Genomic DNA, 15,559 nt, shown 5'->3' on the forward strand with positions numbered 1-15,559 from the left:
TGGTGGGTGTAGTCTTAGCTACTCAGGAGGTTGAGGAGGATCACTTGAGTCCAGGAGGTTGAGGCTGCAGTGAGCCGTGATCATGCCACTGCACTCCAGCTTGGACAAGACCCTGTCTCAAAAAAAAAAAAAAAAAAAAAGAAGGAAAGAAAAGGGAGGAAAGAGAGAGAGGAAGGAAGGAAGGAAGGGAAGGACAGGAAGGAAGGGAATTTTTTTCTTCAAAAAAATATGTAATTGAGATGAGAGTCACATAACATAAAACCAACCATTTTAAAAGGAACAATTCCACGGTAATTAGTACATTAACATATATCGTACAACCACCTCTATCTATTTCCAGAACATTTTCATCACCTCAAAAGGAAATGCCTTTTTTTTTTTGGAGACAGAGTGTTGCTCTGTCACCCAGGTTGCAGTGCAGTAGTGCAATCCGGGCTCACTGTAACCTCCACCTCCTGGGTTCAAGCGATTCTTCTGCCTCAGCCTCCCAAGTAGCTGGGATTATGGGCCTGCACCACCGCACTTGGCTAATTTTTGTATTTTTAGTAGAGACAGGGTTTTGCCATGTTGGCCAGGTTGGTCTTGAACTCCTGACCTCAAGTGATCTGCCCACCTTGGCCTCCCAAAGTGCTGGGATTACAGGTTTTAGCCACTGTGCCCGGCCTCAAAAGGAAATTCTGTACCGATTAAGCACCTGCTTTGCATTCTCCCCTCTGCCTGGCCCCTGGCAATCACCAGTCCACATTCTCTAGGGATTTGCCTATTCTGAGTATTTCATATAACAGGAGTTATACAATGGGTGGCCTTTTGCATTTGGCTTGTTTTGCTCAGCACCATGTTTCTGAGGTTCATATATGCTGTAGCACAGACCAGTACTTCATTTCTTTTTGTGACTGAATAATATTCTACTGTATGTATATACCACAATTTGTTTATTCATTCACCCATTTGCCCATAATTTTGAGTCGATCATTTCATCTGTAGCGCTCTCATAGACCTCGATTTGATGTCATCAGCCCCAGGAGGATGAGAAGGTCTTGGCAACATGAAAGACAAAGCCAGTTTGTGCCCTGCTGCTCTTGTCCCCTCCCACCAACCTTCTCCTGCATGATTCTCAGCTTCCTGATAGCCCAAAATGCAGCTCCACTGCCGGTTACCCTTAAATACTCCCCCTGAATTCTATAAATACACCAAACATTCAGCTGGGAAAAAAAGGAACTTGAAAGGCATCTGTAATGAAAATACACTTTTTTTCCCAGCATTGGCCAAGTGTTTTCTCTCCATCTTTCCCCTCTTTGATTTTGGGATAAGCACTTGGATTTCAAACCATTAGCTATACCTGGGTGTGAGAAGAGCTTCCTTGGCAAAGCCCTTGTAGGCAGAGAAGTCCAGGCACTGTGCTGATGTGGTCCCTCCCACACAGAAAATCCCTGTGCCTCCCACCTCAGCAGCCTGATTTATGGTTCTTTCGGTCTCTGCTGGGCCAGTTTGGAGCCAGTTTAGGAGGTTGATGAAAATGGCTTTGGAATCAGGCAGACCTATGTTTGAATCTTGGCTCAGCCAGCTACCAGCTCTGCGACCTTGGGCCTCTGTTAACTCTCTAGGTCTCAATTTCCTTAATCATAAAATGGAAAAAAATAATACTGTGGCTGGGTGCGGTGGCTCGCGCCTGTAATCCCAGCCTCTTGGGAGGCCAAGGCGGGAGAATTGCTTGAGCCCAGGAGTTCAAGACCAGCTTGGGCAACATAGTGAGCCCCTGTCTCTAAAGAAAAATGCAAAAATTAGCCAGGCATGGTGGTGCTCGCTTGTAGTCCCAGCTACTCAGGAGGCTGAGGCAGGAGGATCTCTTGAGCCCAGGAGGTTGAGGCTGCAGTGAGCCACGATCACACCACTGCACTCCAGCCTGGGTGACAAAGTGAGACTGTCTAAAAAAAGAAAAACAAAAAACTGTCCTTGCAGACTTGCTGTGAAGATTAAATGAGATTATGTAGGTGCAGGCAGTGTGCCGAAATGAAATTAGGCCTAACTCACATAATGCCTGGAACTCCAGCTACAAGAGAGAAGGGCAGCTTGGAAGACATGGGGCTGGATTTGCTGACCCCACAAGGCCTGACTGCCCATCATTTGTGTAATTTTATCTGTAAAGTCAGTCTGCCCCTCCAGATCCACACTGCTGTCACTTTTTTAAAAATTAAATGAAAATTTTTTTTTGAGACAGAGTCTCACTCTGTCACCCAGGCTGGAGTATAGTGGTGCAATCTTGGCTCATTGCAACCTCCATCTCCTGGGCTCAAGCGATTTTCATGCCTCAGCCTCCCAAGTAGCTGGAATTACAGGCACGTGCCACCACACCCGGCTAATTTTTGTATTTTTAGTAGAAACAGCGTTTCACCACATTGGCCAGGCTGGTCTTGAACTCCTTACCTCAAGTGATCTCCACCTCAGCATCCCAAAGTTCTGGGATTACAGATGTGAGCCACCGTGCCTGGCCCCACTGTTGCCATCTTCCTCCCCGTCTTTGTCCAGGGAGGCGCATCTGCATGGACGACCTCAGGGGAGCTCCCTTTCCCTTTGGCTCTCTGTTGGGTTTAGCTAGTGAGGAGCCAGGCAAGAAGAGATCAGAGGATAGGAGAATGGGATTGGGACTGGCTGCGCCAGAGGCTCTTGTTAGGCAACTGTCTCTGTAGGGCTGATCTGTCAGGCTTTTTGTGTTTGTCCTCTTCTCTTCCTGCTTCAGACTTAGGGGCAGCAATGGCTGCCTTTGGTGCTGGTCTCTTGGTTGCCCTAAATGCTGTCCACACCTTTATAAATAGCACTTTATTAAGCTATCCTCAATTGCCCAGAGTGTGCCATCTTTATCCTGCCGGGATGCTAACTAATACAGAAGTTATCAGTTTTAGTCCACGACTCAGATTTGCAGGAGAAAGGACATTGTTTTACAACCAACTGAAATCCAATTCTGAGCCCCCATTCTGCTAGGTTGGAGAGAAATGTAATCTCGTTTTGAGCATCCCCCCTCCCCCAACTTGGGATACCAAGTCCCTGGGCTCTTTTGCAGTGATGTAGCTTTGGGCAACACCTGCAGTCTTCTGTCAGTGGCCCACCCTAGTGACTGCTTGGTCACCCATCCTCCCAGGCTGCAGGTCCTTTCAGGTCCAATAGCATTGATCCTTCCATGTCAGGCCTGGGACAAAGAAAGCTTTGGTCAGACTGGAAGGCACTGGACTTATGGTGTGGCCTCCTTAGGGTATTTCTCCCTTCCCAGAAGCTGCTCTGGACTTATCAACTTGTGACCCTTCCCACTCTCCATAACATCTGTCTTTTCTCTTCTTACTCTTGTTTTGTCTCATTTTGTTTTGTTCTGTTTTGTGTTGTTTTGAGACAGGGTCTCCCTCTGTTGCCCAGGCTGAAGTGCAGTGGCACAATCCTGGCTCACTGCAGCCGCAACTTCCTAGGCTCAAGACATCCTCCAGCCTCAGCCCCCCCAGTAGCTGAGACTATAGGTGCACACCACCATGCCTGGCTAACTTTTTATTTTTTATAGAGATAAGGGTCTCACTATGTTGCCCAGGCTGGTCTCGAACCCTTGGACTCAAGTGATCCTCCCACCTTGGTCCCCCAAAGTGCTGGAATTACAGACCTCAACCTCCACACCTGGCCCCATCTTACACTTGAAGGAACCCCCTCTCCACTCCCCGCCTGAGGACAACCAGTACAATTTCCCCTAAAGACTTCAGTTCTTCACACGCCTACAGGGTCTGTAGGAAGTATAGATGTACTGGGCGAAGTACAGCTGGATTTTCAACCTGCAGAAGTCAAGACAATAAAAATTGTTTCAGGAGGACAGGAAACAGAAGGAGTACATACATAAATTAAAATTTGAATAAATTCTGACACATATTTGAAGTATTTAGCAAAGTTCCTGACATACAGTAAGCACTCAATAAGTGATGATATAATGATAATTTCAGCCCACTAAGAACGTTAGGTGCATCCCAGCTAGGCACGGTGGCTCACACCTGTAATCTCAGCACTTTAGGAGGCCAAGGTGGGTGGCTCACTTGAGGTCAGGAGTTTGAGACCAGCCTGAGCAACATAGTGAGACCTCATCTCTAAAAAAAAAAAAAAAAATTAGCTGGATATGGTGGCGCCACCTGTAGTCCCAACTTTTCGGGAGGCTGAGGCCGGGAGGTACAGGCTGCAGTGAGTTATGATCACGCCACTGCACTCCAGCCTGGGTGACAGAGTGACACCCTGTCACTGGAAAAAAAAAGTTAGATGCATCCTGTATTTCAATCCATACTGATAACTAAGGAGTTAATATGAATGGCATATTATTTTGGCTATTCTACATTGCCCATTAATCGCATCAGCAATTTCCAGGTTTTGTGAACCATAGCACATTTATAAATACAAAACCCATTTTATAAAAGCCATCTGAAAAAAAATATAATACCAGGCACACACTTAAGAAGACCTCTGGAATCTCATCCATTTAAGCTGAGTGTTTCACATATTATTTATCTTTTTACCTTTTAAGAAAGCACATTCTGCTACTAAACATACCCACAAGATTAAATTGTCAGAACAGAGACAATTTAAGATATCTGCAAAATGCAATTCAGGTTTCTGTTCAAATTTAATTTCTTTCCTCTCCAAGTAACCTGGATGGCAAAGGCATTAAATGACAATTAATGGATAACAGAATAACCCACTTCTGAATTCGTTCCTGCGTCTGGGTCATTTTTCCCAGTTTTAAAAGAATGAGATAAAGTGGGCAGCCTGCAGAATAGCCCCAGATGGGATAGCATCTTGAATCCTGGCACTCGCTGAATACTCGTGCAGAATCCAGAAATATCTCATGGTCAGGATGAAAGGTCTAAATTTAATACCAAAAACAGAAAATTGGCTTGGCTTCCCTGTACTCTGCACAGGAAAGTTCTTGTTTGGAAGTTCTGAAATGAGAAGGGATTGGAGACATATTCATGGCCATCCTCAGATGTTTGTGGGGGATCTGGAGGGGACTGCTGTTATCCCAAGACCTCGTTTGGCCCACAGTAGAAGACCACATTGAAGAAAGATAATTCGTGGAAGGAAATCAGGGAGAAGGTTCTCATTGATACAGATGCTCTCTGCCATGAGTGCAGTCTCATTCCTTCCTCTTCTGGTTTTTCTTATGCAGCTTTCCAGATTTACCAGCCTTCCCTGCCCTGGTCTACTGGTCTTGTTTGCATAGCATCTCTATCTCTGGTAAGAGGATCCAGCACTTCCTTTGGGTCTAACACACTTCAGACCAATGAGAGTGGGCCCTGGAAATTTGCTGGAATTATTGGATTAAAAGTTCTACTTCTTTTCTTTTTCTTTTTTCTTTTTTTTTTTTCGAGACGGAGTCTTGCTCTGTCGCCCAGGCTGGAGTGCAGTGGCGCGATCTCGGCTCACTGCAAGCTCCGCCTCCCCGGTTCACGCCATTCTCCTGCCTCAGCCTCTCTGAGTAGCTGGGACTACAGGCACCCGCCACCACGCCCGGCTAATTTTTTTGTATTTTTAGTAGAGACGGGGTTTCAATCTCCTGACGTCGTGATCCGCCCGCCTCGGCCTCCCAAAGTGCTGGGATTACAAGTGTGAGCCACGGCGCCCGGCCTTCTTTTTTTTTTTTTATTTGAGACAGGATCTCACTCTGTCACCCAGGCTGGAATGCAGCAGTACAATCTCGGCTCACTGCAACCTCTGCCTCCTGGGTTCAGGCGATTCTCCTGCCTCAGCCTCCCAAGTAGCTGGGATTACAGGCACCTGCCACCATGCCCAGCTAATTTTTGTATTTTTTTGTACAGACAGGGTTTTACCATGTTGGCCAGGCTGGTCTTGAACTCCTGACCTCAAGTGATCCTCCTGCCTTGGCCTCTTAAAGTGCTGGGATTACAGGCATGAGCCATTGTGCCCAGCCTAAATGTCTCTTTCTAAGAAGCTGGATTTGTCAGCCTCTTTTTTTCACTTCTCAGCTTCCTCAGACCTTGGGGGTAGGTTTGCATAGGCCTGCTCACCTCAGAACAACTTCACAATTACATGAGATAAAACCTCTTCTCTTTATTTTTTATCTTATAACTAAACTGAGGCTTGAAAAATACACTTTACCAGGAGTAACTTTCCCCCCTCTGAATAATCGGACCACAGGTTCGAAACTGTGGATACCCCTTATTATCTACACAGTTAAATAAGGAGATAAGAAGGGGCAGCTTCAAGTCTTTCTCACCTCCTCCTCATCTCGCCTCACCCTCTCCTCAACTGGAAGATGGCGAACATTTGAAGCCCATCCATGTAAGCAGCATCTTCTTATCAGATGGCTTCTGGTGAGAAACAGATTGGGAACTCTAGTGCTTTGGTAGCAAGGGATGAGTAGGTTTCAGTAACAGGTCAGTTATACTATAACCAAAAACTACGAAAGGCTCCACATCTTGGGGTCCTGTAATCTACAACCATGGGTACCCAACAGGCCAAAAATTAACAAAAATTGAAAGGAAGAGATACTGTAAGAATGAATCCTCTCTCCCGTCCTGCTGATGTATATACCCTGTCACCTGACCTAGGCAATGGAATCCTTATTCATAAGGGGGCGAAAGTGTGTATACAAATGTTCATAGCAGCATTATTCATAGTAGCAAAAAAGTGGAACCAACTCAAATGTCCAGGAATAGAAAATGCGTAAAGAAAATGCGGTCTATCCATAGAATGGAATTATTTGGCAATAAAAGGGAATGATGGGCTGGGCGTGGTGGCTCACACATGTAATCCCAGCACTTTGGGAGGCGGAGGTGGGTGGATCACTTGAAGCTAGGGGTTCAAGACCAGCCTGGTCAACATGGCAAAACCCTGTATCTACTAAAAATACAAAAAATTATCCAGGCATGGTGGCACACACCTGTAGTCCCAGCTGCTCAGGAGGCTGAGGCAGGAGAATCGCTTGAACTCGGGAGGTTTGAACCCAGGAGGCAGTGGTTGCAGTAAGCCAAGATTGTGCCACTGCACTCCAGCCTGGGAGACAGAGGGAGACTCCACCTTAAAAAGCAACAACAACAACAGCAACAACAACAACAACAACAAAAAAAGCGGGAATGATGTATTGATCCATGTCACTACATGGATGAACCTTAACAGGGGATATACTAAGCAAAAGAAGCCAGACACAAAAGATCACATTTTGTATGATTTCATTTATATGAAATGTCCAGAAAAGGCCAATCCATAGAGATGGAAAGTAAATTAGTGGTTGCCTAGGGCTGTGAAGTGGGGAGCTTTTCATTGAGAGGGTGATGGCTGAAGGGTACAGGGTTTCTTTTTGGTGTAATAAAAATGTCCTGGGATTAGATAGTGGTGATGATTGCAAAACTTTGTGAATATGCTAAAAGCCATTGAATTGTACATTTTTTTTTTTTTTGAGACGGAGTCTCGCTCTGTTTCCCAGGCTTGAGTGCAGTGATGTGATCTCGGCTCACTGCAACCTCTGCCTCCTGGGCTCAAGTGATTCTCATGTCTCAGCTTCTTGAGTATCTGGGATTACAGGTGCCCACCACCATGTCTGGCTTTTTTTTTTTTTTTTTGTATTTTTAGTAGAGACGGGATTTCTCCATATTGGCCTGGGTGGTCTCAAACTCCTGGCCTCATGTAATCCGCCCGCCTCAGCCTCCCAAAGTGCTGGGATTACAGGCGTGAGCCACCATGCCCGGCCTGAATTGTACACTTTAAATGGGTGAATTGTATGTATGTGAATTATATCTTAATAGAGCTGTTTCAAAAAGAGAGTAAGGAAGGAGTGGGAAGCTTTCAGAAAGGCTGTCACATATGGCTAGAACTTCCCTCCCTCTATTAAAAATGTCAAATATAGTTCAGCCAAAAGGCATTATTGGGAGCTTACAGAGAAGGCTCAACATAGCATCTAAGGAGGAAAAAAAAAAGGCTTCACGGGTAGCTCAGCTGGGAGGAGATCAGCAATGCCTCTGTTGTTGTGTAATTGTTGCTGAGAATTCCCTCTTAGACCCTTCAATGAAACCACCCAAGGTTTTATGTTAAATGAATCGGGCGGCTGGGCGCGGTGGCTCACACCTGTAATCCCAGCACTTTGGGAGGCTGAGACAGGAGAATTACTTGAGCCCAGGAGGCGGAGGCTGCAGTGAGCCGAGATCGTGCCATTGCATTCCAGCCTGGGTGACAGAGTGAGACTCCATTTCCAAACACAAACACACACACACACGTGCACACACGCGCACACACAAACACACACACACACACACAGAATCAGAGGGCGGTAGCTAATCTTCCTTTGGCCTAGGGGACCCAACAGATGCTGTAAGTCAGAACATAAATTTTTCAATATACAGATTCCAGGAAGCATGCTGACTGGCTTCAAGTTCTTCCCTGTGTTCCAGAGCAACCATATTAAGCATAAAATCTATTCAAGTTTGAGTCCAAAGAGTGGATCCTCTTGCTTATTTGAATTTATACAGGATTGCAGTCTCATAACTGAAAGGTATAGTGTTTGTAGACCAGTGGCAGCAGAGAGGAGGAACTAAAAGCTATTAGATAAACCACTCCTATCTAGGATTTCTATAGCCTATACCCATAAACCCTATAGAAAGTACAAATCTAACCACCTTTTTTTTTTCTTTTTTCTTCTCTTTACTTTTTCCTTTTTCTTTTTTTTTTTTTTTTTTTTTTGTTTGTTTGTTTTTTGAGACAGAGTCTCACTCTGTTGCCCAGGCTGGAGTGCAATGGCATGATCTTGGCTCACTGCAACCTCTGCCTCCCAAGTTCAAGTGATTCTCCTGCCTCAGCCTCCCAAGTAGCTGGGATTACAGGCATGCACCACCACACCCAGCTAATTTTTGTATTTTTAATAGAGATGAGGTTTCACCTTGTTGGCCAGGCTGGTCTTGAACTCCTGACCTCAAGTGATCAGCCCATCTCAGCCTCCCAAAGTGCTGGGATTACAGGCGTGAGCCATCGTGTCTGGCAAGCCATCTTATTTTAAAAGTTTTATTTAAAAAATTTTTTTACTTCTTTTTTTTTCTTTTTTCTTTTCTTTTTTTAAAGATGGGGTCTCACTATGTTGCTCAGGCTGGACTTGAACTCCTGGGCTCAGGCTATCCTCCCACCTCAGCCTCCCAAAGTGCTGAGATTACAGGCATGAGCCACCATGTACATGCCTCATTTTTTTTTTTTTTTTTTTTTTTTTTTTTTTTTGAGACGGAGTCTCTCTCTGTCGCCCAGGCTGGAGTGCAGTGGCGCGATCTCGGCTCACTGCAAGCTCCGCCTCCCGGGTTCACGCCATTCTCCTGCCTCAGCCTCTCCGAGTAGCTGGGACTACAGGCGCCCGCCACCACGCCCGGCTAATTTTTTGTATTTTTTTTAGTAGAGACGGGGTTTCACCGTGGTCTCGATCTCCTGACCTCGTGATCCGCCCGCCTCGGCCTCCCAAAGTGCTGGGATTACAAGCGTGAGCCACCGCGCCCGGCCTGCCTCATTTTTTTAAAAAGAAAAAACATAAATGTCTTCAGTGCTTCCCAATGTTGGGCACTGTTGTAATCACTTTACCTGTATCAACTCCCTTAATCCTCTTGTCAACCCTATTGAGGAAGGTTTTATTATAGCCACGTTTTACAGATGAGGAAAGTTTAGCAAGATAAAGAGAGGGTACACAATGGCAGATGCAGAATTCAAACCCAGGTAGCCCAGGATGTCTCCTAACACACCCAACAGGATCAATGAATTATATAATCTCTTCTACAAATCTTGTATTGTTTCTCTCAGTATTACGTAAGTTATTTAATTTTTTGAGGTTTTGAGTGTTGCCTCCCCTAATTGGTTGTGGAGTGGGGCCAGTTTTAGTTTCTCTCCAAGAGCCCTGCAGGGTACCTACGCTTGATATTTCAACAGTCAGAGGGCAGCCAACAAAGGTCTTGGAATGTTGTTTGTGTTGCCTCTGCCCAAAACACTCTCCCTTTTCCTGTTTGGCTAATTTTTACTGATCCTTTTTAAGAGATGGGGGTCTCATTCTGTTGCCCAGCCTGGAGTGCAGTGGTGCCACCCCTGGCCAATTTTTGCTTTTAATTTTTTATGGAGAAAGGGTCTTGCTCTGTTACCCAGGCTGATCCTGAACTCCTGGGCTCAAAGTAATCTTGTTGCCTTGGCCTCTCAAAGTGCTGAGATTACAGGCATGAGCCACGGTGCCAAGCCTAATTTTTACTGATCCTTAAACATCACTCCATTTGACAGAAACTTTCCTAATGGTATGGCCCCTTTGGCACCACCCTCCCCAAATAAACTTGAGGCCCTTAATCTGGGCTCCTAATCATTGGCTTCTCTTGTTACAGCATTTATCTCAATTGTATTGGTGTTGCCCCTTTAATAATCTCTGCTGGCACTAGACTGTCAGCTCCATGAGGGCAGGGGCCAGGTAAGTCCTGCCCTTCTGCATTCCCAGCAGCCCGTATAGTACAGGGCATATAGGAAATGCCTAATACGTATCTGTTATTTTTTGTTGTGGTAAGTCTGATGCTAAAGCTATAGTTGGTTTCTCCTATGCTGTTTGAGCAGGCAACTAAGTTTTCAAGGTATCAATAATTTGATTTTTTTCCTTCTCTTTCTTTCATTGCCAGCTGATATCACTAAGTATCGTGGTCTCTAGTCTAATAAGTGTTGGTTCAAAATACCATTTGCCAACTAAGGTCTCCCACAAACCAGCTAGTGCAAATTCCAGTAGACTTTTAAACCTCATCAGTGACTGGGCACAAAGATCTCCCTGCTTCCTGCATGGGAAGTGAACTCCATGAAGACCACAAGGAGGATTTAATTTATTTCTGCAGGCACCTAAAGAGAGCCCACTCAGAAGCCAAAGGAACGTTAGGACAGTTAGTTCTCCCACACTCCCTTTCAGGCTCTAAGCATACTCAAAACGTATTGGGTTTAAAAAAATTTAATTCCCAGTACAGGCAATGTGGCCCAGTAATATGACACAGAAGCTGAAATCTCTATGATGAATGTGTCTTCTTTTAATCCTGCCAGAGCCTCACTACAATTGTTCCTATGCATAACCTAATTTGGAGATACTTAAGTCAAAAACCTAAATTTGAAGCACAGGCCAAATGCTTGCTCATCCCAACCCCCCTACCACCCAGCCCTGCCTCAAAAACAAAAATCATCACCCACGTTTGGCGCATGAATGCATGCATGAATGAATGAATGAATGAATGAAACATCACACGGATTTAACATAGGTTAATCATGCAGACAGTATTTTATAGACTGCGAAGTGCAGGACTTTCGGGAAGGTTATTATAGCGCGTCTAGGTCGGAGTAACAGTCCCAAACGCCCTCGGCTCTCTGCAGTGGCTCAGCACGTGGGCCCGCTTTGCAAGTGAGCCTGGTGTCCGTCCGCCCCGCCCCGTCCCGTCCGCCCCGCCCGTCCCGCCCCGCCCCGTCCCCAGGCCCCGCCCCGTCCCCCAGGCCCCGCCCCCCCCCGTCCCCCAGCCCCGCCCCGTCCCCCAGGCCCCGCCCGCCCCCAGGCCCCGCCCCAGGCCCCGCCCCAGCCCCGCCCCCAACTCCCCGGAAGTGACGTAACTCCACGGCCTAGCAACCGTTGCCAAGGAGCTCGACTCTAGGAGCGGTCTAGAGCCCGGGCGCCTCCTGGGGGGTGGGGAAACGGTTTCGTGAGGAAATTTGAGTAACCTCGCCAACTCGCCGTCGGAAGCGCCTCTGATCCCCGAAATAGGAGAGAGCTCCCGTCCTCTCTGTCCTGATGCAGCACCTCGCAAGTGGAAGGGGCCGTCGCGGTTAAGCCCCCGGATAGGGGATCGGGCCCCTGCTGGGATTCGCGCGGTTCCAGGCCGCTCCCTGGCGGGATGAACTGTCTAGGGGCCCAGGGCAGCCCCCTTTAGAGGCCTGGTTGGGTGTGGGGTCCCCTGTCCCCCGTCCCGAGCCCGGGGAGGGGGACACTATTTCTGGTACTCCCAGGAGACTGCGGGTCGACGCTCGTGCCACCCTGGGACCCAGGCAGCACGATTTCTGTCCCAAATTGTGCCAGAGAACACGCACGACCTGGTTTTCATTGTACCCCGCCCCCTGCGACTCGTTTGTGGGTGAGTGCTTGGGAATTAGCGCGGCGACTTCGCGCTAGAAGAGGGACAGTAATTGCTTTTGCTAATTTTAGAGTGCAGAGCCCGCTGGGCACAGACAGCCTGCCTGTTCAGTACATCTTTGTCCTTATCGAGTGACCATTTTTGCAGGCTGGGTGGGCGACTTGGGGGGAACCCAACTAGTTTATTTTGCCTTCCTGGAAACGTTGTACTAGTTTATCCAGATTTTTTTTTTAAGGGAAAAAAGAATAGGCCTATAGATAATTTCTAAATCATTTAAAATGAAATATATATTTCTGCACGCAAAGGTTATGACGTGGACTTTTACTTAAAATACTTTAAACAATGGAAAACTTGCACTTCCAATATGGATTTAAAAAAAACTTATGTAAAAGTTTTCCTTTTATAGCTTAAAGGAAACCTCAGATTTATTATAAGCCATGGAGGTTATCCTTCCTATCCTCTTTTGACTTATTTCTTAGCAATAATAATTATTTGTGCATACTTTTTCATCATTGTGGAGAAATGATCTTTTTTTTTTTTTTTTTTTTCTGTTGAGACGGAGTCTCTCTCTGTCCCCCAGGCTGGAGTGCAGTGGCGCAATCTCGGCTCATTGCAACCTCCGCCTCCCGGGTTCAAGCAATTCTCCTGCCTCAGCCTCCCGAGTAGCTGGGACTACCGGCGCCCGCCACCACACCTGGCTAATTTTTGTATTTTTGGTAGAGAGTGGGTTTCACCATGTTGGCCAGGCTGGCCTCGAACTCCTGACCTCAAGTGATCTGCCTGCCTCGGCCTCCCAAAGTACTGGGATTACAGGAGTGAACGACAGCTCCCGGCAGCAATTCATTTTTTAATTCATTTTTAATCGTTAAAGCATTTACCTAGGTAAAGCTGTTTCAGCAGTTAAGAAATCAGATATTCAATTTTTTAAAAAGTTATCATCTTTCTCACTGCCAGCCTGATTTCCTTTAGATTTAGGCTTATGTTGTACTTGGGCCTGTGAACAAGTTCATTCAATCTAGTGGAAGAAATCACTGCTTTAGACACAATCGATGTTCAGAAATGGAATTGGACACAGATACGGAATTTACAGTTTAGCAGGGAAGAGAAGATGCGTACCTAAAGAACTAGCACAAGATCGGCCGGGTGCGGTGGCTCACGCCTGTAATCCCAGCACTTTGGGAGGCCAAGGCAGGTGGATCACGAGGTCAGGAGATCGAGACCATCCTGGCTAACAGGGTGAAACCCCGTCTCTACTAAAAATACAAAAAATTAGCCGGGCGTGGTGGCGGGCGCCTGTAGTCCCAGCTACTTGGGAAGCTGAGGCAGGAGAATGGTGTGAAACCGGGAGGAGGAGCTTGCAGTGAGCCAAGATGGCGCCACTGCACTCCAGCCTGGGCGACAGAGCAAGACTCCGTCTCAAAAAATAAAAATAAAAAAAATAAAGCACAAGATCAAAAGTAGTCCTAGGAGAGAAGCACAGATAAAGTGTGGTCAGCTATGAAGGACAGGTGTTGGCACTGCTGCAGAACCTGGAGGATAGCTTGAGAAAGGTTTCCTGGGGGAACTGGCATTTGGTGGGCATGGCTTGAGAGATGGTTGGGGGGTTTGCACCTCTTGAGATGAAGGAGGGATGAGCAGTTATTTTAGGCAGAGAAAGCAACATTAACTAAAGGCAGAGTGATAGAAAAACTAAGGCGCAGTGACTGTTTCAATAGGCTGAAGTTTGAAGGGGTAGAAAGGTGACAATTTGGAAATAAAGTTGGAAAGGGATAAGTTGCACCAGATCATAAAGAGTCTGGAAATCCAAGAAGTTTGAGCTGTATTTTGTGCGCAATAAGGAGCCTACGGATGATTTGGAATGGGGAGAGGTGGAGACCAGAGAACAGGAGGCTGTGGCCTCATTGAAGGCCAAAGGAAATGAAGGCCTGAATTACTGTAGGGCGGCAGAGTGGATGCCTACCGGCCACACCAATAACAGAAATGGAAGAAGGGTACTTGAAGTGTGCAGCCTCTACTCAGCTGCAGTTGGTTGTGGGCATGAACAAATGTGGGCCTGCGGTTGCCAGATCTGATTTTCAAGAGAAACTGGAAATATAGATTTTAAAGTAAAAATCTCTCAATGTTTTTTGGGAGAAACATCTGTTAGGCTTGCAAACAGGCTCCTAAAAATTAGGAGCATATTTAATTCCTGGCTAGAAATTATGCACCAGCATGGGAGAGATGTTAATGTAGGGAGGATTTATTATTCATTTGTCCACATTAACTCAGATGATTACTGTTACATCAGATGCATATACAAAGCATTTGATGTTAAAATTAACAGTATATACTGCAGTTTTCATAATAAAGCCATTATACTTGGATTTCTTTCAACAAAATAACCCTTTTCACAGCATTTTGTAAGCCATGTAGAATTATACTTTTCATGCCTACGTTGTATGAACTTAATTCTGGTTTTTACCCAGGACTTTTGTTACCAGTATTGAGGATTTTTTTTTCTATTTTTACTCTTTAGTTAAAATTATAAGACCTAATTATGAGTGATCAAATTAAATTCATTGTGGACAGTCTCAATAAGGAGCCCTTTAAGAAGAACTATAATTTAATCACGTTTGATTCCTTGGAGCCAGTGCAACTATTACAAGTTCTCAGTGATGTTCTGGCTGAGATTGACCCAAAGGTAAGAGTTTTCTCTTTCTTTTTGATGGGTAGCAGAAAGCCAGTTTCTGCCTCTAAATAGCTGTGAGTCTTGGGCAAATTATTTAACCTCTCTGAGCCTTATTTTCCATGTCTGTGAAGTAATAGTAAATGATGCATAACATTTCTCTGCTAGCTCAAAAATAAATAATCTATTAGTACCTTATTTAGAAATTATTTCTCCACTTCCAGACATAAATAGGTTTGGTTAGGGAATGAAAATTCTTTTACAAAGGTTTTATTGTATTGCAAGTTAGTTCATGTCTCTCATACACTGGTCCATTCCACTGGATGCTTTTTTTGAAGCTTAACATTCTTAATATGAATCTTGATCTGACTTGGGTGTACCCTCACTTGGAATCTGGGGGCCTCCATCCTTAATCTATTTTATGAAGAGACCATTGTGCTGTTAAGCTCTAGCAGAACAATTTTGTCAGTGAGTTTAAATATTGTCCTTTGTTACATATACAACAATAACATGTTTTTTTCAATTTCTTTGTTAGCAACTTGTGGATATCAGAGAGGAGATGCCAGAGCAGACAGCCAAACGAATGTTGAGCCTTCTTGGTATTCTTAAGTACAAACCTTCAGGAAATGCCACAGATATGTAAGAATCTGATCACGTATTGAGTTTTTAAAATTATGCTTTAATATCCAAACCTTTATATACTGCAATCAATCTTTTTAGGTAATACCTGGTTTCCCTCATTTGATGGCCTGAGAACATCACTGAG

General features: G+C 45.4%; 1 protein-coding gene across 4 annotated transcripts in view; it reads left to right on the forward strand.

Annotated features, from left to right (window-relative positions):
• The first annotated feature begins 11,612 nt into the window (after nucleotides 1-11,612).
• The window catches only part of IFT81 (intraflagellar transport 81), a 96,111-nt gene continuing 92,164 nt past the window's right edge, over nucleotides 11,613-15,559 (forward strand). For 3 of the 4 annotated variants that reach the window (XM_030821363.1, XM_030821364.1, XM_030821366.1), the window contains exons 1-3: nucleotides 11,613-12,128; nucleotides 14,644-14,808; nucleotides 15,329-15,432. In XM_030821363.1, the coding sequence (XP_030677223.1) occupies nucleotides 14,665-14,808; nucleotides 15,329-15,432 (248 nt within the window). In that variant the 5' untranslated portion in view covers nucleotides 11,613-12,128; nucleotides 14,644-14,664. The remainder of the gene's footprint in view (nucleotides 12,129-14,643; nucleotides 14,809-15,328; nucleotides 15,433-15,559) is intronic. The other variant, XM_030821365.1, reaches the window with a different exon arrangement.

This window comes from Nomascus leucogenys, chromosome 10, assembly GCF_006542625.1.
Source record: "Nomascus leucogenys isolate Asia chromosome 10, Asia_NLE_v1, whole genome shotgun sequence".
Lineage (NCBI taxonomy): Eukaryota > Metazoa > Chordata > Mammalia > Primates > Hylobatidae > Nomascus > Nomascus leucogenys.